Source organism: Chelonia mydas, chromosome 6 (genome assembly GCF_015237465.2).
Source record: "Chelonia mydas isolate rCheMyd1 chromosome 6, rCheMyd1.pri.v2, whole genome shotgun sequence".
NCBI classification, from domain to species: Eukaryota; Metazoa; Chordata; order Testudines; family Cheloniidae; genus Chelonia; species Chelonia mydas.
In genome coordinates this window covers 111,980,309-112,005,033 of record NC_051246.2, presented here as the reverse complement: position 1 = coordinate 112,005,033, position 24,725 = coordinate 111,980,309, and the positions used below count along the sequence as shown (strand labels likewise).

Here is a 24,725-nt window from a genome sequence, read left to right as displayed (position 1 = left end):
CCCAGCAATAGAGAGGAAACGCATCTGGTAAGCATGCTCTGGCCATAATGGTACCCAGTCTTGCTCCAATACATTGATCGAGTGTGAGAGTTTCAGGATGGACTTCTCCAGGTTTACTCTGATACCCAACCTCTCGAATAGATGCAGAAGCACAGCATCCTTCTCATCTTTCTTGGTAAAATTGTCCCTTCCAGAGACAGTCTAGGTAAGGATAAACTGTTGCCCCTTGTTGGGGAATTAAGCTATTATCAAAAACAGCACCTCAATGAACACTCTCGGTGCTGTCAAGGATCCCAAGGGGAAAACATTGTACTGGTAATGTTATTGGTAAGTCACAAATCTCAAGAACCTCCTGTTGGCTGGATGAATATCAACATGAAATAGGGCATCTTTGATATTAAGGACCGGGAACCAGTTGTCTGGATCTAGAGATGGGATAACTAACATCGGGGGCACCATTCTGAACTTTGGGCAGAGAACGAACTTGTTCAGATCCCTGAAGTCCACAATGGGTCTCTATCCCCTTGTCTTCTTGGGAACTAAGAATTATGTAGAATAGAACTCCTTTCCCCTCACTGTTCAAGGTACTAGTTCTATTGCTCCCTGTTCAAGGAGCAACTACCTCCTGCAGAAAAATCCTCTCGTGAGTGGGGTCCCCAAAAAAGAGGACAGGAAAGGAAGAGAACTGGATCGTATACCCTGAGAAGACAATTGCTAGTAATTCTTCTGTCTATTATGATTCTGTCCAGGCACACTGAAGGCCAACTTTCCCCACTACCTCAGAAAGGGGCCGTGCAGATCCAGAGAGACAGTCAGCCCATAGCTTTCAAAAGCCCAGTCAAAAAGGCCAGTTTTGAAACTGGTGGTTGGGAAGTGAAATACGATTGACCCTAAGCACGCTTTCTATGCGTGCTTTGATGCTTGCATGGCTATTCGTACTGCAGCTGATGATAAAAGGCAGGCAGGACTGGTCATCCGAATTACAGCTCACTGGATTTTCTAGTGGTTGCAGGTGTGTCAGTATCTGGCAAATTAAGTGCGATTTAGGAGACGTTCAACGAGTGGAGAGACTCATTCATCTTTGCTCTGAACAGTATGACACACTCAAATGGAAGGTCTTCGACCATGCTTCGAACCTCCTCTAGAATTTCTGAGGAGGAGAGCCACGATGAGAGTCTCACCATCACAGCTGTTGCCATGGACCTCATTGCCATGTTCGCTGCCCTTATGGCAATCTGAAGTGACAACCTTGTTATCAGTATTACTTCACTAATCGGGGCCAAAACTGGTCTCAAGTTCTAAAGCACTTTATCGGTAAAGCTGCCAATTTGTCATAAGTGATAAAATCATATTTAGCCATCAAAGTTCTGCAGTTTGAGACTTTAAACAGCAGGGAAGTCGAGGCATACATCTATCTCCCAAAGAGGTCAATCCTCTTTGCTTCCTTCTCATGCGGTGCAGACCTGGCTTGCCTCTGTCTGCTATGCTCAGTGACCACTGACTCTACCAAAGATTTGTGAGATGGGTGAGAGAGTAGGTACTCTGACCCTTTCATGGATACAAAATAATTCTCTCTTTTCAGCCGATTTGGATATTGGTGCAAACCTGGTGGGTGTCTGCTGAAGAGTCCCGGCTGGTTCCAGGATGGCCTCATTAATAGAAAGGGCCACACCACTCAGAACCGAGCAATGTAAAGTGCCCGGCCGTTTGTCTGGCCCTTCCAGGACCTTGTCCAGGGGAATGTGAAGTGACTCTGCCACTCTCTTGAGGAAGACCTGGAAAGCCTTAGGATCATCAGGGCATGGTGGTAAAGCTGGGATCATTGCCTCGTATGGGGAAGACGAGGATAATGTCACCGGCATAATCCTCCTGTTCCTTCCTGTTGCTCTTCTTCACTGCTTGAGGAGGCTGAAGAAGCTACTCCTCCCTCTTTCCTTGGAGCCCTGTATCTCCTTGGGTCCCTGGCCTCACGAGGTGGGTATATTGGGCAGTCTCTTGGATCTTTCAGGCCCCAGTACTGCCACTGAAGGATCTCAATCTTTTGGTACCAGGCCCCCCAGATTGGTACCAGTGGGTATTTGGGGGACCAGGGGGAGGAACGAGACCAGGGTATTCTGTAGTATGAGACTAGTGAGATACCCTGGAGACTCCCACGGTTCCATCTGGGTTCAATCCCCTCAAGGGATCCCTTCGGCATAGTCCAGATGCAGTCTTCTGTCATAGATAGGGCCCTACCAAATTAATGGCTGTAAAAAATGCATTATGGACCGTGAAATCGGATCTCCCCTGTGAAATCTGGCTAAGAGAGACCAGATTTCACAGAGTTGGGCAGCCAGAAAGCGGCGGCAGCTGGCCAGGAGCCCAGCACTGAAGGCGGCTAGGAGCAGCAGCACAGAAGTGAGGGTGGCAAGGTAGCAAGTTAGCAACCTTACTTCTGCACTGCTGCTGACGGTTGCACCGTCGTCACAGCTGGGTGCCCAGCCAGCAGCTGCCCAGCTCTGAAGGCAGCAGCACAGAAGTAAGGGTGGTAATATCATGACTCCCTTACAATAGGCTTGTGAACCCCTTGTCCCTCCCATGTCCCCATTTGGGGTCAGGACCCCCACAGTTACAATACCATGAAATTTTAGATTTAAATATCAAACTGTGATATGATTTTTTTAAACCTGCGACCATGAAATTAACCAAGACAGACCGTGAATTTGGTAGGGACCTAGTCATAGTCCTCTTCAAATCTTCTAGATCTGGAAGCAGAATCCTTGGGGAGAGTCGTTGGTAACAGAGGAGAACGTGTTGACCTGCCTCTAGTTGTTGCCAGTACCGGTGACTGTTTGGCTTGACCCCTACTTACAGGTTAGATGGTAAAGGGTACCACAGAGATATCGGCACCAGCTGAAGTCCCCATGATGGGCATCAATGTCTGGAGAGGTGCTGCTGTTTTGCCTTTCAAAGATGTCCAAGTCCAGGCCTTCCTGGACAGTCACAACTCTGGAGCACAAACCTCCCAGTGACTTGATAAAGGAGGGGACATCTGTGTCTGCGTCTATTTAGAGGCCTTGTCCTTGTGGAAGCACTTGTCTCCCTCTTCCCCCTGCCTGCCCTGGTTCTGCTCTCCAGAGTCTCTCGGTGGGGGTTCAGAGGTCTTGGAACTGCCTGGGTCCAAAGAAAAGAGGTCACTCTTGCCTTCTTCAGGCCGAAGTACAGTGGCTTTTCCCCCACTCAGAGGTTATTCCCACCTTCATGGTGTCTTCCATGAAGAACTTTTGGAGTCAAAATTCCCTTGACTGCTTAGGTTCTATTCAGGAACAACCTGTAGATCATGTCTCTTCTAGGTGCACTGGTTTCCCCCAGGCAGTAGAAACCGATGTCAGGGATGTCCATGACTGGGAAGGATTTGTAGCACTTTATGCAACTTTTGAAGCTGGGGAGCCCTGGCAAACTGCCCCACAACCAGCTGGAAGGCCAAGGCTGGGGTGGAAAGGGCAGTGTATACCAATGGCTCTATGTCCCAGAGGGAAACAAAATAGGGAGCCAAACCCTTAACATTTTATAGTTATGTCATAACTTAGACTTTTAAAAAACAGATTACAGAGAGAAGCTGAAGTATTCAGCACGAACACTGAAGCTCCATCCTAGACCATCAGAAGTAATAAGGAACTAAGATGGTGGTGGTCTGGCAGCCCCCATTACAACCTTGATGCAGAGCATCAGGAGAGCAGGAGCACATGCATGGACCAGACAGAAGAAAAAATAAATAAAAAAAATCACCAGTCCTGGGCACACAAAGCACATGTAACCTGAAGTGCTCGACACAGAGGGACAAACACTCAAAGAAAGACACTCAAAGCCAGTACCCGCTATCTCTGGAGTGGGCACACTTTTTGACCCAAGGGCCACATCGGGGTTGCAAAACAGTATGGAGGGCCAGGTAGGGAAGGCTGTGCCTCCGTAAACAGCTTGGCCCCTGCCCACTATCCGCCCCCTGACTGCCCCCCTCAGAACTCCCGACCCATCCAACACCCCCTGCTCCTTGTCCCCTGACCGTCCCGTCTCGGGACCCCCGCCCCAACAGACCCTTCTCCCTGTCCCCTGACTGCCCCAACCCCTATCCACACCCCCACCTCCTGACAGGCCCCCTGGGACCCCCAACCCATCCAACTCCCCCCCACCCCCACACACACACTCCTTGTCCCCTGACTGCCCCCTCCCGGGATCTCCATCCCTAACTGCCCTATCCAACCCCCCCGCTCCCTGTCCATCCCCCCTGGGACCTCGCCCCCTATCCAACCCCCCTTGCTCCCTGACTCTTCTCCCCTCCCCCCGAACCTCCACCCCATCCAACCGCCCCCTGTCTGCCCCCCGGAGCTTCCTGCCCCTTATCCAACCCCCCCCCCTTAACATGCTGCTCAGAGTGACAGGACAGGCTTATTGGAAAGCCTGAGAGGTGGGCAGGTGCAAGCCATGCTTCCCACATGGCGGCGTAACTACAGGAAAGGGGGTACAGCGGGGGAGGGGCCAGGGGTTAGCCTCCTGGGCCAGGAGCTCAGGGGTTGGGCAGGACGGTCCCGCAGGCTGTAGTTTGCCCACCTCTGTGCTATCTACTGCAAGCTCAGACAGCTACTCAGTGCCAATTAACCTCAAAAGGCAAATATGGGCATTCTCACAGTGAAAACCTAACCAAGTTGTGAGTTTCAAACTTAGGCACATGGTTCAAAATCCCTCCCATGCTGTCTAATTTACCCCATTCTCCATCCTCAGCTGGATTTTCACAGAAGTTTAGACAGGAGCTTTCCAAAGACCAGTATTTCAGTCCCGTCATACCAGGAATGCTAGCTAATAAAGGCATCATACTAAAAGTCAGGCTACATAAATAGTTCCTGGAACAATTTCATTATTCCAGAGCATGGTGGGTGGGTGGGTGGGTGGGTAGGTGCGTGCGCGTGTGTCATGGGGATGTGGGGGGAGGGACAGGCCACTGCTTGCAGGGAGCCTGTAGGAGTGGACTTGTCATAAGGTTAAATTACAGTTCATTATTATTGTTGCTGATAATGAAGCCTGTCACTAGAGTGTGGAATCATGCTGACCCTTTATAACCAGTACAAAAGCAGGAGAAATGGACAATTTGTCTCCTAGCTACCTCCTTGAAGAATGTCACTTAGGCAAAAAGGAAGTATCACTATTCACTGCTTTGGCTGAAAGGGGAAGACAAGTCAGAATCATGCTGAGGAGCTGCCCATAGCTGTGACTGCTGGAAGACAGAGCTTATAGCGAGAGCAACACACCACAGGCTTTGTCAGGACAGAAAGTCTCCAGATGGAAATTGGCTGGTTCTAGCTTCTCCTACTCTGGCTTCTATGAAGCTGGTTTATCAGAGTGGGAAGTGGTCTATTCACAGGAGCACGTGTTCCTTTTGCAGCCGCCCCCCTCACTCACCAGCCCAAACTAGGGGAAATGACATGTTGCAGACAATGGTTCTCAGCACCCAGAGGCCCACTGAACTTGTGTTACCATTTGTGACTGCCAGAGCTGATTGGACAAAATTTTCAGCATCGTTTGATAAAGCATGATATGGACTTGATTGAGCCACGTTTGATATTAGAGGGAACCAAATCACAGATTCTATAATGCTGCTGAAGACAGTTTTGCTCCTTCTGCTTTCACAATTTTCAGATCTGGTTTAGGCAGGGCCCTTTTGATCACATTTGAGGCATTCCCACAGAGCAATGCCATTAGTACTCCTGATTGCAAGGGCCAAGAATCAGTGAGCAGCCTTCTCAAATCGTGCCAGTTTGGGAGGCTCCGTTTTAAGTAAGGGGAGGATTAGATAATGCATTTATTGTGCACGTAGAGTGAGTTGATTAGGGAAGGAACCTTTGATAAAGGTTTAAAAAAAGGTAAGAAAGATGATGATGATGAGGAGGAGGAGGAGGAGGAGGAGGGTGGCATAAATGCCTCAATTCGCTAGAGATAAATGAAATTTCCTGGTGAATCTGGTTATCAGCATGAAACTGCTACCAGGCCACACCATGCAGGACTGGAGCACGAGCATAAAAATATTACACTAATCTCAGTTTGTTGAGGTGGGAAGTGTTGGAAGTATTGTCTGAACTGGATCAGAGGGACAGCACCAAGCTGATTTTCCCCAATGCAGATAGGCCTGAGAGAAGAGGTTACTAGCACTTCATATATCCACCTCTGCATTTGATTATAGCCTAATCTTGGGTGGTAAATCTTAGCCCTGAACATTTTGTAGGGAGATTGGAAATCTAGTTACGGTAAAGTGGTAGCTTGTCTATCCAGAGCTCAGATGACACCTATGCTTTGCTAGCTGGCAACCCAAAAGGATTAGTGTCAGATCTTCAGGCAATTTGGATTTTAAAAATATGCATAAGGATGAAGTAAATATTAAAAGTCAAAGTTACAATTCCATGTCTAACTCACTCTTTGGTGTGTTACATCTCCATCTAGTGGCAGATCCCCAGAGGCTAAGGCCTGGTCTACACTGTTCCGGAGTCGATGGCAGGGCGATCGGGGATCAATTTATCGCGTCTACACTAGACTAGACACTACACTGCACTAGACGCGATAAATCGATCCCCAATAGATCGATCACAACCCACCGATCCGGCGGGTAGTGTAGACGTGGCCTAAGAGTCTATAACAGCCAATACCTGGAATTAACCCATTAGGTCAAGTGGTAGTAGCTCATACTTTTAGCGCAGGATGTTGGAGGTTCAATCCCAGCGAGGACACATTTTTCCCTGAGGATTACAATGAATCACCACCACAAGACAAATAACTTCCATATTAAAACACAGCATGATGTAGCTTCAATTTGACCTGGTTCTCGCTGGGGTTGAATAGTGGTCCTACAACTTATACTACAGATCTGGCCAGCTTGAACTACTCAAATGCATTTCAGGTTATGGCTAACAGCCATGCTACTTCCCCAGTATTATTACTGTACTGTCACATTACTAGTATTCAAATATAGATTACACCATCCAAAAGGGTTTTCTCTAGAAAAGCTTCCCTCTATTGCGAGCACTGATTCAACTCCCCTGGTAATAGCAGCAGCACAACTATACAAAGGCTTCACGGTGCCAGTTGGCATTTTAACTAAGTACTCTGAACCTGCTTGTGATGAGGTGTTTAACCCACCCTTGGCTATGAAAGGGTTAATGTAGACTGGGAATGGGGCTAATTAGCTGACAGGCCACAGGTGAGAGGCATCAGGTAGCTAAGCAAACCCTGACTCAGGGAGGGAGCCCAGCTGGGGAGGAATGAGCTGGGACAGATGTATAAAGACAGGAAATTGGAAGCAGAAAGGGTGGCTAGGAAATAGGATGCAGTATCTCCTTGGGGGGAAGAGAGGTGTGTTTGGGGCTATAGCAGAGGTGGGCAAACTCCAGCCTGCAGGAGCCTCCTGCCCGGCCCCGGAGCTCCTGGCCCAGGAGGCTAGCCCCCGGCCCCTCCCCTGCTGTCCCCCCGCCCCCGCAGCTTCAGCATGCTGCGCTGCCGGCACAACACTCTGAGCGGCCGGGCAGTGCAGTTGCAGAGCCGCGGCCAGCCACCGGTGCTCTGTGCTGCATGGGTGTAGCGCCACCAGCCACCGGTGCTCTGTGCTGCACGGTAAGGCGGCAGGGAGCAGGGGGGTTGGATAGAGGGCAGGGGTGTGGATAGGGGTCAGGGTGGTCAGAGGCTGGGGAACGGGGGAGGGAGGGGGTTGAATGGAGGCAGGGGTCCTGGGGGGGAGCAGTCAGGAAGGAGGGGGGGTTGGATGGGGTGATGGGGGCACATCAGGGGGCAAGAAGCAAGGGGAGATAGATAGGGGGCGGGGGCACAGCCACCCCTAACCAGCCCTCCATACAATTTTTGAAACCCGATGCGGCCCTCGGGCCAAAAAGTGCCCGCCCCTGGGCTATAGAGACAAGTAGCCTGCAATTGCTCCCTGGCAGCATGGAGTTGTGAGGCTGGCAACCCAGGGGAAAAAAAAGAGCGCCAGATAGTAAGGAAAGGGCTCAGGGAAAGGCAGTAAGGTCTAGAAAGGAACAGCCCTTAGCTGCTGTGTAGAGGGTCCCTGAGCAGGAACCTGGAGTAGAAAGCGGGCCCAGGTTCCACTGCCCACCACAGAGGACGTGGCACCGGGGGGCAGCGAGTGGGAGGACCGCTGAAGATTCTGATACCTGGGAAAGGGGACAGACGTCTAGTGACCAGGCTGGAGGGCTGAATCACGAAGAGGCAGCAGCAGCTCGTGAAGTGTGAGAGGAGCGGCATGCTGAGAGAGTGAGGCAGACAGATGGCAACTGCAGGAAGGGGAGTCGACCTTGGAAAGCTAATCCCCACAACAGGCAGCAGGGGGCGCCCTCTAGCAGTGAGTAGAGTGCCCTGTGACACTGCTCAGAGCAAGTCTGCATGACATGGCAATAAGAGTGCTGGTGCCTTGGCTAAGCTAGCACTTCCATGGCACTGGCTGTGAAGGGAAGTGTTTCTGAAAACAGGACAGAGCAGGAAAAACTAGGAAATACACTTCTCTAGCCAGGATGCCGGTGCTTGGTGCATCCTACCCTGTCATTACTTATAAATCAACCATTTTTTTTTAGAACAGCGTGTGACCATGACTGTTGAATCAGACCCCTTGAATGTTGGATCTACAGCACAGCATACACATCCCATTGCAAAGCTTGTACCCCAGGGATGAAGCACATGGTAGCAGAATAGAGTTGACTGCATGAAGCTGACTGCCTCCTCCCCACACAGGACCCAGGGACAGAAGCTCTTCCAGGGCAGCATGGCAATCTGAAGATACCTTTAATATACCCTGAATCTTTCAAATGCAAGCCCATTACATGGGAGTTCATTTCGAAAATAAAACACAAAAGAGTGCTTTCACCCAACTACTTTCCTGGTTCCAGTTTGAACCATTTCTGCACCAGATGCATCAGTGAAAGGGTTAAATTCAAATCCTAACTGAAGTGTGTGTTTGGGCTCCAGAGATACCAACCTGCAATAATAATGATGAAAGAGCTGGTCTGAGATTTCACCTGACATTGCAACAGCCAGCAAGCACCACATGGTGGCTAACAAACAAGGAAACTCCTTCTTAGGCTTTGTGTAAGTAGCCCAGACTCTTATTTGGAACATCTTGACCTCTGAAACGGAGAGGCTGCACTTTTGCTGTTTGCAGTATTGTCTCCTCGGCCTCCCACAATATGATCATTTGTAAACACATGAACTTACCCCAGGTTAAAGACAGAAGCCAGGTCCATTAGCAGTTCCCCTTTTTCCTTCTAGCCTGTCTTTTGGGCATTTACATCACTGCTGCAATTGCCACTGCCAATAAGTGGAAGCTACTGTGATAACCTTTCTACAGTTAAACCCCTAGCGAATGTTAAGTTAAACTTTGTTTATCTTGGTTTTGAATTCATGAAGTTGTATTTTCTAGCTGCAGCTACTATATTTGTGTCCAAGTTTTACGCCTGCCAGGTTCACTGTGTACTATTAAATTTGGATTAGGGATAAACACAAGCCCATTCTGCCTTTCCATTAATTTTTTTTGCTGTCCTTGCGAGAAGCCAACAGGCTGATGTTAGTAGGGGGACAGGGAGGGAATAAACAGCATGATCATAAGTACTGTTAAGCTACCTTACCTTTACTGACCACCTGCCCCCCAAACAACAACACACACCCACGGATCAGGCTCTGGACAAAAAAAGTTACAGATCCAGAAATCCAGCACAAGAGTCTCCTGGAAGTCTTTGTGCCATCATGCAGATCTCTCTGGGGGGGGGGGGGGGGGGGGGGGGGGGGGGGGAGCACAAAACAAAAAACTGATCTCCCAGGTCATCATCTTTAACCATCATGAGGCAGCCATAAAAAGGCACAAATCTAATGTTTTTTAAAAGCCTTCTCAGGTAATCTTTGAAGTATTAATTCCATCAATGTAAAGGAACACTGTCAACTTGAAGCCTTGCTAATTACAAACGCAAAGTACTGAGTCAGAAGTGCCACCTACCCCAGAGCCTCCCTGCCTTTTTGTGTTTTATACTCACTTTTCTATGCTGTGCTGCAGACACCCCACACTCTCCCCAAAAGAAAATGGGAGCTCACCATGGCCTGATCTTGCTAAGAGAGCCAAGTCTCTACAGAATCTTGTTGATTTCAGCGTGTGGCTTTGCAAAGACGTAAGTGCACATCCATGAGGTTGGAGGTTTACATAGCCAAGCCACAATTTTGCAGAGAAAACCGTGAAACCAACTATAGACAGGACTGTAAAATGCACTCAGTACCCTGAAAAAAAGAGACAGGTATTTTCTCCTCCTCTAGTCTTTGTCATTCCTATTAGGTTAAAAAAAAAAATTCAGATTAAGGCAATTTTAAATTGATGGTGCATCAAATTCTAAGCTACCCTGCCATGTCCCCTTAATATTAAGAGAAGCATGATCATACCTATATGTTCTTTGCAATGATTAGCCCTGCAAAATTGTTAAATATATGGACCATGGCCGTTTAAAGGTGACCTACATGGTGAAAGTTCGGGCTTTACTCGAAGGATAGAGAATGCCAGGAGGATTTTCTCAACAAAGTGCTGGTTTCTTTGAAATGGGATACAGTCCTTTTGTTCTGTGTCTGTACAGCACCTAGCACAATGAGGTCCTAGTTCATGATAAATAATAAATAATAATAATAATAATAATAATTAATCCTTCCACCAGGCTGTCCGCACCCTCTGTTTGCTGGAGGTCCTCAGCAACCTCCCCCAAAAGCCTGAACAGTAAGGTCACAAAAGCCGTAAACCAAATTACAGCTCTCCTCCACCCAACTGCATGGCCAGCAGAGGCCACTTCTTACCATCAGGTTTCAGAGTAGCAGCTGTGTTAGTCTGTATCTGCAAAAAGAACAGGAGTACTTGTGGCACCTTAGAGACTAACAAATTTATTAGAGCATAAGCTTTCGTGAGCTACATCAGATGCACAGAATGGAACATATAGTAAGATTATATACACACACACACACAGATAAGTTGGAAGTTATCATACAAACTATGAGAGGCTAATTAGTTAAGATGAGCTATTATCAGCAGGAGAAAAAAACTTTTGGAGTGATAATCAAGATGGCCCATTTAGACAGTTGACAAGAAGGTAAGAGGACACTTAATTTAAGGGAATAGATGCAATACGTGTAATGACCCAGCCACTCCCAGTCTCTATTCAAACCCAATTTAGTGGTATCTAGTTTGCATATTAATTCAAGCTCAGCAGTTTCTCGTTGGAGTCTGTTTTTGAAGCTTTTCTGTTGCAAAATTGCCACCCTTAAATCTTTTACTGAGTGGCCAGAGAGGCTGAAGCGTTCTCCTACTGGTTTTTGAATGTTATGATTCCTGATGTCAGATTTGTGTCCATTTATTCTTTTGCATAGAGACTGTCCAGTTTGGCCAATGTACATGGCAGAGGGGCATTGCTGGCACCTGATGGCATATATCACATTGGTAGATGTGCAGGTGAATGAGTCCCTGACGGCGTGGCCAAATTGATTAGGTCCTATGATGGTGCCACTTGAATAAATAGGTGGCTAGAGTTGGCATCAGGCTTTGTTGCAAGGATAGGTTCCTGGGTTAGTGTTTTTGGTGTGTGATTGCTGGTGAGTATTTCCTTCAGGTTGAGGGGCTGTCTGTAAGCAAGGACTGGCCTGTCTCCCAAGATCTGTGAGAGTGAGGGATCATTTTTCAGGATAGGTTGTAAATCTTTGATGATGCGCTTAGTTGGGGGCTGAGGGTGACAGCTAGTGGTGTTCTGTTATTTTCTTTGTTGGGCCTGTCCTGTAGTAGGTGACTTCTGGCTACTCTTCTGGCTCTGTCCATCTGTTTTTTCACTTCAGCCGGTGGGTATTGTAGTTTTAAGAATGCTTGATAGAGATCTTGTAGGTGTTTGTCTCTGTCTGAGGGGTTGGAGCAAATGCGGTTGTATCAAAGAGCTTGGCTATAGACAATGGATCGTGTGGTGTGGTCTGGATGAAAGCTGGAGGCATGTAGGTAAGTATAGCGGTCAGTAGGTTTCCGGTATAGGGTGGTGTTTATGTGACCATCGCTTATTAGAACAGTAGTGTCCAGGAAATGGACTGCTTGTGTGGACTGGTCCAGGCTGAGGTTGATGGTGAGATGGAAATTGTTGATATCATGGTGGAATTCCTCAAGGGCTTCTTTTCCATGGGTCCAGATGATGAAGATGTCATCAATGTAGCGCAAGTAGAGTAGGGGCATTAGGGGACGAGAGCTGAGGAAGCGTTGTTCTAAGTCAGCCATAAAAATGTTGGCATATTGGGGGGCCATGCAGGTACCCATAGCAGTGCCGCTGACTTGAAGATATATATTGTCCCCAATTGTGAAATAGTTATGGGTGAGGACAAAGTCACAAAGGTCAGCCAAAGGTCCTCATCCACAACTATTTCTTGAATTAATATGCAAACTAGATACCATTAACTTGGGTTTAAATAGAGACTGGGAGTGGCTGGGTCATTACACATATTGAATCTATTTCCTTAATTTAAGTATCCTCACACCTTCTTGTCAACTGTCTAAATGGGCGATCTTGATCATCACTACAAAAAGAAAAAGGAGGACTTGTGGCACCTTAGAGACTAACCAATTTATTTGAGCATAAGCTTTCGTGAGCTACAGCTCACTTCATCGGATGCATACTGTGGAAAGTGTAGAAGATCTTTTTATATACACACAAAGCATGAAAAAATACCTCCTCCCACCCCACTCTCCTGCTGGTAGTAGCTTATCACTCCTGATCAGGAGTGATAAGCTACTACCAGCAGGAGAGTGGGGTGGGAGGAGGTATTTTTTCATGCTTTGTGTGTATATAAAAAGATCTTCATTGGATGCATACTGTGGAAAGTGTAGAAGTGAGCTGTAGCTCAAGAAAGCTTATGCTCAAATAAATTGGTTAGTCTCTAAGGTGCCACAAGTACTCCTTTTCTTTTTGCGAATACAGACTAACACGGCTGTTACTCTGAAACCTATCACTACAAAAGTTTTTTTTTCCTCCTGCTAATAGCAGCTCATCTTAACTAATTAGACTCTCACAGTTTGTATGGCAACTTCCAACTTATCTGTGTATATCCTATCTATCTTACTATATGTTCCATTCTATGCATCTGATGAAGTAGGCTATAGCCCACGAAAGCTTATTCTCTAATAAATTTGTTAGTTAGTCTCTAAGGTACCACAAGTACTCCCGTTCTTAGCATCAGTCTCTAACTATTGCTAATGGAGTTTGTAACGAGCTAGCAGCATGTTAGCTCTAAACACTATGACCAGACCTCACATGGTTAATGCTTAGTAACAATGGCAACCAAACATTTCCCTCCCCACCAGAGGCCTAGGCTGGCACATAGCCATCTTCCCAGGGCCAATTCACCACACTTGTTTTGCACTGTCAACAGGACCGCAGAATAGTGCTTATGTAACTAGTTTGGCCAGCCCAACCTCCTCACAGTCTTCTGTGCATTATGATACCCTAGTGAGCACGGCTCCAAGTACTGCTGGTTCTCCTCTGCGGGCACATCTGACAGGCACTCTACTCTCCAAGAAGAAACAATGGGATAGCATCCAGGTTTTCCCAGAATTTACCAATGCAAATGTACTTAGGCAGGGGAGAAGGTGCAGACACAGGTCAGTGGTTGCCCCGGGGGGGTAAAAGAAAAAAGCTGCCCTGTGGATGCAGCTCAGCCACGTTTGTGTAACCAGGTCAGATGCCACCGTGACTGGGTGGTGTGCTTGTAATGCTTGTGGAGCCCTGAGCTGGGCATTCCTTTCCATTTTAGTTAACCCAGACCTTATAGCTTCCTGGGATCCACTATTCGCATTCTCAAGAGACCTTGACAAGAACAGCCAAACAAGGGAAGGTGGAGAGGATCTTCTATGTTTTAATAGTTTAAAAAAAACAAAAACAAAAAAACACCAGATTTGTATGGGAATGAAGAAGGTAGGATAGACCTTGGAGACAGTCATCGTAGATCGTAAAGTAGCAGCAAAGGCAGCTTCTCACTTTGTTGGTCACATTAAAACTACGTGCCCATGAAGATGATCACCAGGATCGTGCCATTACCCCGATTACTTTATATTCAGGCTTCCTCGGAGGCTGCTGGAACAAGCCAATGCTTTCTCATTTTCAAATAGCCCAGTGTTATGGTAAAGCCCAGTGAAGTACTTGGCAATGCTGTTTTACAGTAAAAGCTGTTTTATCCAGCACGCTGGGGGAATGGGGGGGTGCCAGTAAGTGAAAAATGCCTGTTAACTAAGAGGGAGGGAGTTTGGGTGCGGGAGGAGGTGTGGGGTTGGGGCATGGGAGGGGGTGTGGGCCCTGGGAGGGAGTTTAGGTGTGGAAGGGGGCTCGGAGAAGGGGATTGGGGAACGGGAGGGGATGTGGGGTGCAGGCCGTGGGAGGGGGCTTCGGGGAAGGGGGTTGGGGCGCGAGATGCTGGATCCAGGGTTGCTCACCTCAGGTGGCGCCTGCAGAGCCACCTAGGAGTGGCCGGGACAGGCCACTGCTTGCGGGGAGCCACCTGAAGTGAGCACTCACCAGATGCGGCACTCCGAGCCCCAACCCCTGTCCTGCGCTCTGAACCCCTTGTGGCCGTTCCTCTGCCCAGGAGCAGCAGGGACATGTCGCCGCTTCTGGGGAGCACGCCTGCTGGCACCGTGCCAACCAGACTTGCTATGAAGATTAGAAATGTTGGTGTATAGAGCTTTCCGGTTGGTACAGGGCCTGATAACACAGCTTTTTCTGTAAACAGTTTCACAACACCTGCCTGGCTTTATGTACTGAGAGACTGCTCCAGGCCAGGGGTGCACAAACTTTTCCGGTTGCATGCTTGACACCCCCTTACCGTTAATGGAATCTGTCTGTGCTCCCCTCCGTTACTGCACAGTTGACTCAGCAGAGGAGCTTGGCCTGAAGGTGGAGCTGGGGGCGGGGCTGGGCTGCAACTGGGAGCGGAGCTGGGCTCCAGTGGGGTGTAGTTCCCTCCCCATCTTCTGGGGGGGGCCGGCTTCGGCCCTGCCACACACCCCGTAAGGGTGGTGCGCCCCACAATTTGGGGACCACTGCTCTAGGCCGTGCCATGGTAGATCATTAAAAACAAACTTTCGCCATTCCCCACCTCAGCTCCCATCTGCCAAACAGATTAGTTCCTTCACTTTACTTAGCTCTTCCTCTGCCTTGCTCAGCCCTGCCTCTCTCCAGTGAGATCTAACGTCCCAGCTCTGCCTCCATTAACAACATCTCAATGCAGGTCAGAGCAATTTCCTGAAGTTGAGGCAATTCTTCGGAGAAATCTCTTTAAAAGGTCTAAGAGTGCGAGAGCAGGGTTCTGTAGCAGGTGTGGATGGGCTACAGGGCACAGAGGAATGGACTGACTGGGCAGAGATGAGCATAGCTATTTTAAGAGACAGTCGGGAGCTGACCTAGGGCAGACTGGATGGATTTCGTTCTTGCTCTACTCTGTCAGAGCATACAACATTTTATTGTTCAGTCTTTGTTCATGAAACTGCCAATGGGTAAAACCATCTCAGTGACACGCTGTAACAAAGGGTTTTTGGGGATCTGTAGCACACATATAACCCCTTATTGACAGCACTCAGTTCAGGGTGTGTGGGGGAGCATGAAAGGAGCAGAAAAGTTATTGACTCCCAGGAATATAGTTAACAAGCCAAGGGATGCAAATAACAAATATGCCAGTAAATAGTGCACAGGGCCAAAACCACTACAGTATATTCCTCCAGCATAGGTAAAACACTGTCCCATCTTCAAGCATACATGGCGCAACTAGGTTTTAACTGACCTGCGCTAAAGCCTTGGATAAGCAAGTCTGTACCACAGTTAAGATACACCATAAGACGGGACTACGTCAAGGGACGATGCCTGTAACCGGTCCCACAACCATTTTTCCTGTAGTTTCGACAAGCCCTTACTCAATTCAAACCACTGAAATCTTCATGGAATCTTTCAGCATCTGCCTCTATTTCAGACGATGGCTACACTGACTAGGACAAGGATATATGCTAACTGCTGTTTATTGTGCTTACCTGGCTCTTCCCATTAAGCCTTGACCCTGAAAGTAAAGCAAACCTTCAACAGTAAGATTGTGTGTAAGAGCAGGTGTGGGCTGGGGCCCTGACCATGAGCCAAAGTGGTACTACACAGGTGCTAAAGGATTGTCTAAGCCATCCTCACAGTCCTGATTTTTCAGCCATAAACCCCCTCCAGGTCAAATAGCCCTACAATAAAAAGAAATTCTATGAAGACCTGCTGCAGTTAAGTCCTTCGTGGGGAGGGTCTCCCCACAGTATGGGAGATCGGTACAAGGCACCACCCTCCAAATACTGTAAACTCTCTGAAAGGAGAGGAGCAGGAACAATACGGGGCTAGTTCAGATTTTGTACGGTTGTAAATCATGGCATGTTGCCCTGGAAGTCAGTATAGTAAAACTGCTGTATGGTCAGACACAGACAAAGTTCGAAGTTCACTTGTATGAAATTTGAGAGGAGAAAGTTCCTAGACACTCATTGCTCCAAAGATGCAAGGTCTTGGACAGAGTCAGTCAATTCCCTTCGGGGGTTATTCACATGCATTATATCCAATGGTACCAGTTGGTAACATACAGCCACCCCCAACTACACTTACGCTCACCATCTCCAGCCCAAAAAGAAATCCAATTCCTAACAGCAAGGGGCTAAAAATTGCAAAGCTAAAAATCAACCCCCATATCTGAAGCCAGGTACTTGCAATCTTTTGCGATTTTGCAGACTACCAAATTTTAGCAGGTGGCCCAGGAAGAAAACACATTTGTTTCCATCTGCAAATGCCTCACCCCACACACACACACACACACACACAAAAAAGAAGGAAGCACTCTCCCCTCCAGAGATTTTATACAATGCATACAAATAGGAATACAAAGTTCACTAACTGGCAGTCTGACCTCACCACTAGGGGAGGAAGTAGAAGTTACACTTATATGGCACTTTTCATCTGTAGATTTCAAAGCATCAACCACTTTTTACTGATGGGCAGGCTGTGAGAGGGTAAGTGACCTCTCCAGTGCAGAAAAGTCAACCAGCAGAACTCAGGCCATCCAGGATATCACTAGTCTGATGCCCTATCCACTAGATTGCTAAAGGAGGCAGTATAGGTACTCTTAGTCTTCAGCAAACCCTCACAACAGCCTTGTGAGGTGTATCACCCCTATGCAGCCAGTGAAAACAAAGGTCAAGCGATTTGACCAAGGCCATAGAGGGAATCAGTATCAGAGCTGGGAGCAGTACTTTTAGTTCCTTGCTCCTGGTCCCATGCTCAGGTCACAGCACAGAAAGTTAAATTAAAACAAAATAAACCCCCTCCACTTTAATAAAGAGAGCTAGCTTTTAAATGGTAATTATGTTAAAGACACTGTAATTCTTCAGGAAGTGAACCACAATTAGACATTTCTATCACTTGTTCCGCCATGAGTTAATGACCGTTTGAAACCTGTTCCCAGGGACACATTCAGTTTACAATTTGCTCTCACATGGAAATCAAAGACACTCTAATTGTTCCCACAGTTTAAACTTGAGTTCCAGGTATGGAGTTATTGAGTGTTTGGAGTTGTCATTTTTTTTGTTTGGACAGGATTTCTTCCCTCCCTCCCCTCAAAATGCCTCTCCTCCTGGCCTCAGAAACTTTATTTCTGCTACTTTCTACAGCACCTGCAGCATGTGACTGGAAGATCACAGCAGCTTGCTGATCAAGAGCCTCAAAAATTCGTACCATGGAAGGAAATCGTAAGAGGTCTTTCCTCCTCCCCAATGGATATGGCATTCTGGGCAGCTGCAGTAAGGAATGAAACCCTGTGTACGGTCCTTTTTTTAGATTCCCAAATTCATTTTGAAGCCCACTGAGACGATCACACTGCGTAATCGCTCTCTGCCGTAAAAGGTAACTTCCCTTTCTTAAAAATAAACCACTTAAAAAAAAAAATAAGAATGCAAAATAGACTTACATTTTGCCTCGGACAGATTCTGATTAGGTGACCAGACCAGCATGCCAAGGTTCTCTCTCTCCTGACAGCGTCTTGCAAGTTTGGCTTAAGAAAAAAGAGATATACAGCAAAGTTAAAAACATATTCAAGAATCTTATCGCCAGCTAGTACTGAAGCAAACTGGGTACAAGAGTGGCTTATCGTCCAGCTTTTAGTCAATCTAACAAGGTTAAAAGCCTTCCTCCCTCTCCCCCTTTAGATCAGAGGTCTCTATTTGTCTCTTCTATACATCACTCTTAATACAATGTGACAGAGGAAGTACATTCACCCTCTTTCGTGCAGGAAGCTCTAAATCGAATGTTAACATTTCTACATCAGTATACTTGACTATTTCTCTTCTGCCTTTTGTTAAATGAAGGGAAGGAGTAAGAACCAGATGCTATGGATACGAGATCCTGAATGCTATGGTTGCTTCCTTGCGTAGTTAGGTTAGGACTTCAGGACAGGCACATGGAATGAAGAATGTTCTGGGATTTTTTTGCAAATCCCTGTTAATTATCCCAAGCCACCCTCCAGTTCCAACTAAGTATTTCCACACTGACATTTCATACACTCTGGGCCAGATTCAAATCTCAGTTATATTGAGGTCACTGGGATTAGAATCTGGGCCTTCGTTTGTACAGTTATTCTAAACAGGGAAATGGCTCTCTTTGTTCATGGGTCTGTTACATCACAATAAAAGCTGCCCAGCATAATGCATTAAAATCTACAATTCAAAGCCATGTGCACATATGTTCCTGATCACTTGCTATTCAAGTTGCTCTCTCTGAAACCAATGCAAGTTTGTGTACCTCAAATTTTTGGCAGTCTGCTGTTCAATTCCTTACACCATTAGCCAGGTACAGTAAAGATATTAGAAGAGAGAGTTATCAGAAGGAGACACACCAAAAATGGAGATGATAGACCAAAAGCCACTCTCTGTTGAGTCAGCACGTGTAGTTAAAATCCATTACTAGTACTGGCAACACAATGTTAAGAGAAAAACTCTCATATCTAGCTACCAGTGGAGAGCTGGGTATTATTATTCCTACTACAAAACCTCTATGGAGTGCTAAAAAGTTATAATGCTTCACATACAGAATGACACATACTCTGCCCCGATTTGATTAATAATATATAAACACAACAGGACTAGAGTTCTAAGAAATTCTTCTCCTGGATACATCTGCACTGAACCGCCTCCTGTATCAGCGAGTCTCAGAGCCCTGATCTACAGATTTAGGCTTATGCTGCGGGGCTAAAAATAGCAGTGTAGATGTTCCCACTTGGGCTAGAGCTCAAGCTCTGAGATGACCCACACCCCCCTCACTGGGTTTCAGAGCCCGAGCAGGAACATCTACACTGCTATTTTTAGCTCTGTAGTACAAGCCCCCGCAAGCCTGAGTCTGTAGACCCGGCCTCAGACTTGCTGCTGTGTCTCTTTTTTGCCCTGTAGGCATACCCTTAGTGATGAGAAGCAGCGAATAGAGATCCTACCCCAGGGTACTATACATGTGAAATCAGAACAGGATTGACTTTTTAAACTCATTTGCAGAAGAGACAGAGAGTTACGTATGTCAAAGGAAACTTGGTGCTGGTTGTTCTGTAGAAGAGAAGAGTGAGGGGGGATTTGATAGCAGCCATCATCTACCTGAAGGGGGGTTCCAAAGAGGATGGAGCTCAGCTGTTCTCAGTGGTGGTAGATGACAGAACAAGGAGCAATGGTCTCAAGTTGCAGTGGGGGAGGTCTAGGTTGGATATTAGGAAACACTATTTCACTAGGAGGGTGGTGAAGCACAGGAATAGGTTACTTAGGGAGGTGGTGGAATCTCCATCCTTACAGGTTTTTAAGGCCCGGCTTGACAAAGCCCTGGCTGGGATGATTTAGTTGGTGTTGGTCCTGCCTTGAGAAGGGGGTTGGACTAGATGACCTCCTGAGGTCTCTTCAAACCAGAATCATAGATGATTCTAAGTACGTGTTCTTGAACAGTCAGGCTACATAAAAACATTTGGTGGGTGCATGCATGAACTTTAATGTTTTGACCACTCAGGCTGTGTGGATTTTTAACATTGCCTCTCCTTAACTTGGCATTAGACAACAAACCTAAGTTATGTTTTCAGGTAACAGTTTAAATCCCAACAACAAGCTGGTTTTAAAAATGGTATTAACCACCTCTGATATAATGCAATGATTCTGATTATTTTTACTCCCAATTATCTGGATGCTGAAAATTGCATCATCTCTACGCCTCACCACACTAATGCAAAAAAGTTTATTTTCTCTGTTTTGCCATGAAGATGCTGAGAAATTAATGACTGACAGAGAGAGAGAGAGAGAGAAGCCAACGTTCTCTGGAGAATGACAGGGTGGAGATGAGATGTTCTATAGAGACTATAAAAACATCTTAATTTAGAATGACAATAACTGGACTTTGAACAAAACTTGCTATGATCTTGAAACATTCGGGATTGAGCTTCACCCTCTCATGTGGCTAACAAATCAAGATTATGGAGTTGTGAGAAAAGAAAAAATAGGTAACCCCGACGCCAATCACTTGTAGAATACTGCTCCACTGCATTATGCATCTCAGTTCTACTCACCCATTGTTCAGCCTGCTACAAAAGTATCTGAACAGGAAAAAAAAAAAACCACCAAAAACCTCTACCACCATAAGAGGTTATATCTAAAGAGAACCTCACACCATTTATGGATACACAAATAAATGCACAAGAACTAGTGAGAGACTCCAATTAAGATTTACTTTAAGCAGTGACAGGCGACTACGCCCAAAAAGAATGTATTAGGCTGTGTTTTGTCAGTTAGAATTCAGGAGTCAGTTACTTAAATACCAAAAAGAACTTCGATAACAGAGTTAAGGGGTGCCCAGTGGTACCTTGTGCCCCTTCAGAATGTGCAGAGTAGCTAAATGTAAAGCCTCTGAAAACCAGGAAATACCTTATTTACTGGTTTTCAGGAGATTAAATTTAGCCACGCTGCACATGAAAGGGCACAAGGCGCTACCCTGAGGGTACGTTTCCCCTAGAGCAGCTGTAGCAGCAAACCTACAGAACTGCAGCTAAGCCACTGTAGTACAGACACTTCCTGTTGACGAAAGGGATTTTTCCCTCAATAAAGAAGGTAATCCACCTCTCCAAGAGCTGGTAACTAGGTCAACGGAAGAGTTATTCTGTCAACTTACCTGTGTCTACAGTGAGGGTAGGTCGACCTAAATACATCACACAGGGCATACATTTTTTTTTTTTTTTTTTTTTTTGCAGCCCAGATGATGCAGCTGGGTTGACCTACCTATTAGGTCTAGACTGGACCAGCGGTTTTCAACCCATGGTCCTCAGACCCCTCGGGATCTGCGGACTGTGTGTAAGTCACACAGTGAAAGGTGGTCATTACCACAGAACAGTGTTTTCAACCTGTGCTCTATGGATGGGGGTCTGCAAACTAGGTCTAAGATTTCCGAAGGGTTCCGCATCTCCATGTGAAATTTTTTAGGGGTCCACATATGAAAAAAAAAAAAAAAAAAAAAGGTTGAAAACCACTGGACTAGGCCTAATTCTGCATTAATAATGTCTGGGGGCTTTTAAGGGTTTTTGTTTTTTAAAAACAAGGAAAAGGATTTTGCACCACACACACACAAGCGCCCAACTCTCCTCCTTCCTTGCATCTGGCTCCTTGGCAAGGATTACCCCACCCACAGAATACACTGTATGTTAAACCGCTTTGCTGCACCTGCATCACCCCCCTACATCTCTCTACCTGTCCAGCACAGCTCCCCTTCCTCTCCCCACAGACAGGCAGGCATCAAGATGGGGCCCACAGACTAAGGAGCTGAGAAAAGGAGCAGAACAGTGGGGATATGGTTTGAAGGGGTGGGACAGACACGGGGGGCACAAATGTAGGTTTTTGAAGGTGACAGATGTCACCTTGCCTGACCCCCTTCTTTCCACAGACTTCCAACCCCTGATATTCTCTCCAACGTCTCAGATTTCCCCCCCCAGACTGCTCTGAGACAGCTCCTACTCCAACTTTATCACCATCACACCCACTGCTCATCTTAGTGGCTGTTCTCATCCCTTTTCCCTTGGACATTTAGTACCCCTGCTAATACATGGGGAAAGTAAGACTGCCCTGCCCCCAACAGAGGTATAAGGGGCCCCAAGATATTGGTTTACACATGGGGGAGTCCCTGCCCTCTCTGACACTGGGTGTAGCTGCCACCCCATTCCCAAAGATGGGCTAGACTAGAGGTTTTCAAATTGTGGGGCTCAGCCCCTTAAGAGGGCGTGGAGGAACACGTGGGGCTCAAGCCAGTCTGGGTCAGGGCTTAGGGAGGGAGTGTCGCCTCTGACTAACCTCAGTGGGCCACCCAGCCTGTGGGTCAGCACCCGCCACAGCGATTTCTGCCTCCAGAGACCTTCCCACATGCCTTCCCCCACCCTGAAAATCCAAGGGGGGAGGAGGAGCAGGTATTGTGTCTATTTATGTCCATGTTGGGGGAAGCGCAACCAAAAAAGTCTGGAAACCTCTGGCCTAGACAAACCTACTATAAAGGTGGGTGCACAACTGGTTGGAAAAGCATACTCAGAAGGCAGTTAGCTATGATTCATAATTAAGTTGGAAGGGCGTAATGAGAGGGGTCTCACAGGGATCTGGGTCTGGTTCTATTCAATATCTTCATGAATCATTTGGATAACCGTGTAGATGAGTACACTTAAAGTTTGCAGAGGATACCAAGCTGGGAGGGGTTGCAAGTGATTTGGAGGACAGGGTTAAAATTCAAAATGATCTTGAGAAACTGGAGAAACGGTCTGAACTAAAAAGGATGAAATTCAGTAAGGATAAATGCAAGTACTATACTTAGGAACAGACAATCAATTGCACAAATACAAAATGGGAAATGACTGCCTAGGAAAGAGTACTGCAGAAAAGGACCTGGGGGTTATAGTGGATCACAAACTAAATAGGATTCAACAATAGAATACTGTTGCCAAAAAAAAAAAAAACCCACCACCCACAAAGCAGCAAACATCATTCTGGGGTGTATTAGGAGTGTTGCAAGCAAGACATGAGAAGTAATTCTTCTACCTTATTCACCAAGGTCTCAACTGGAGTATTGTGTCCAGTTTTGGGTGCCACGCTTCAACAAAGATCTGGACTTTCTCCAATTTGTCCACAGGAGAGCAACCAAAATGATTAAAAGTCTAGAAAATAGGACCTATGAGGGAAGATTGAATAAACTGGGTTTATTCTTATTATTCCTGTTTAGTCTTGAGAAGAGACAGTCTAAAACAACCTTTTACATACTTGAAAAAGAGGAGGATGATAAATTGTTCTCCTTAATCACTGAGGACAGGACAAGAAATAATGGGCTTAAATTGCAGCACGGGTAGTTTAGGTTGGACATTACAGAAAAAGAAGAAAAAAAAAAAAAAACTTTTGAACTGCCAGGGTCGTTAAGCACTGGAACAAATTACATAGGGAAGTTGTGGAATCTCTGTCATTGGAGGTTTATAAGACCAGGTTAGACAGATACCGGTCAAGGACGGTCTAGATCAGGGATACTCAATAGGCAACCCATGGGCCAAATGTGGCCCACCAACGCTTCCTGTGTGGCCCACCAACTCACCTTAAAAAATGTTTATAATTATATTCATGAACAGTGACGCACAGCCCGTCATTTGCCTAGGACTTCCTTAGTAAGGAACTTACTGCTGGACCTTAAGTTCTTGCGATAGCACCGGCTACCATTGAGCTAAGACACCGCCCATTCTTCTCATCTGTGATGGCAATGGAGCCAAAAATGAATGCTGATGTTAATGAACGTCACAAAGTCGACAGCAAAAACCGAGCTTTTAACCCAAGCTGGACAATGTGTTGTTTTTATTACTCCACCTCATTTAAATGCAACACTTTTGTGTTTAACGTGTCAAACCACTGTATCCGTCTGTAAAGTCATCAGTGCGAAGCACCACTTTGAATCAAAGCACTGTACCACTCAACATGGCCATCCTGGCAGAGTTGCAAGACGTGACAAAATTGAAAATCTGAAGTTTTCATATCACGCTTCAAATATCTCCTCACAATATCAGTGATCATGCAGGACAAAGTAACAGCTGCTTCTCTTCAGATACTGTTGGTACTAGCTACAAAGAGAAAAAGTCTTTCCTGAATGCTGAGCTTGTGAATGAGTGCACATCGGAAACACTGGAGGAGCTTTTTGCTGGAGATAAAAACAAAGATGATATTGTGAACCATGTGAAGCAAGTTCCCGTATGATTCCACAGCAGCACAAAGATTGGAAGTAGTTTACGAGGTCTGTTTTTCAGCACTGCTGTCCAATTTAAAAAACCAAAAACAAAAAACACCAAATGGATGTCCCTGGCAGTGGATGATCAAGTGTTTAAGTGACACTGCCCAGCTATTGCTGTTTGTTAAAATTTAAGACTGTGAAATTTTCACAGAAGAATTTTTATGTTTAATACCATTAGAAACCTACATGACGGGAGAGATCATTTTTGACAAAGTAAATGGATTTTTTGAAAAAAAATGCTTTTAGATCTGTCAAAAGTAAACTTGCTTGTTACAAACGGAGGTCCCTCCATGACAGGGAAAAAAGAGAATGGCTTGCTTCACATTTGGCAGTGAT

At 46.4% G+C, this 24,725-nt stretch overlaps 1 protein-coding gene across 2 annotated transcripts in view; it reads right to left on the bottom strand.

Annotated features, from left to right (window-relative positions):
- RCOR1 (REST corepressor 1) overlaps positions 1–24,725 on the bottom strand; it is a 131,075-nt gene that overhangs the window by 54,972 nt on the left and 51,378 nt on the right. For both annotated transcript variants that reach the window (XM_037900985.2, XM_037900986.2), the window contains exon 3: positions 18,046–18,129. In XM_037900985.2, the coding sequence (XP_037756913.1) occupies positions 18,046–18,129 (84 nt within the window). The remainder of the gene's footprint in view (positions 1–18,045; positions 18,130–24,725) is intronic.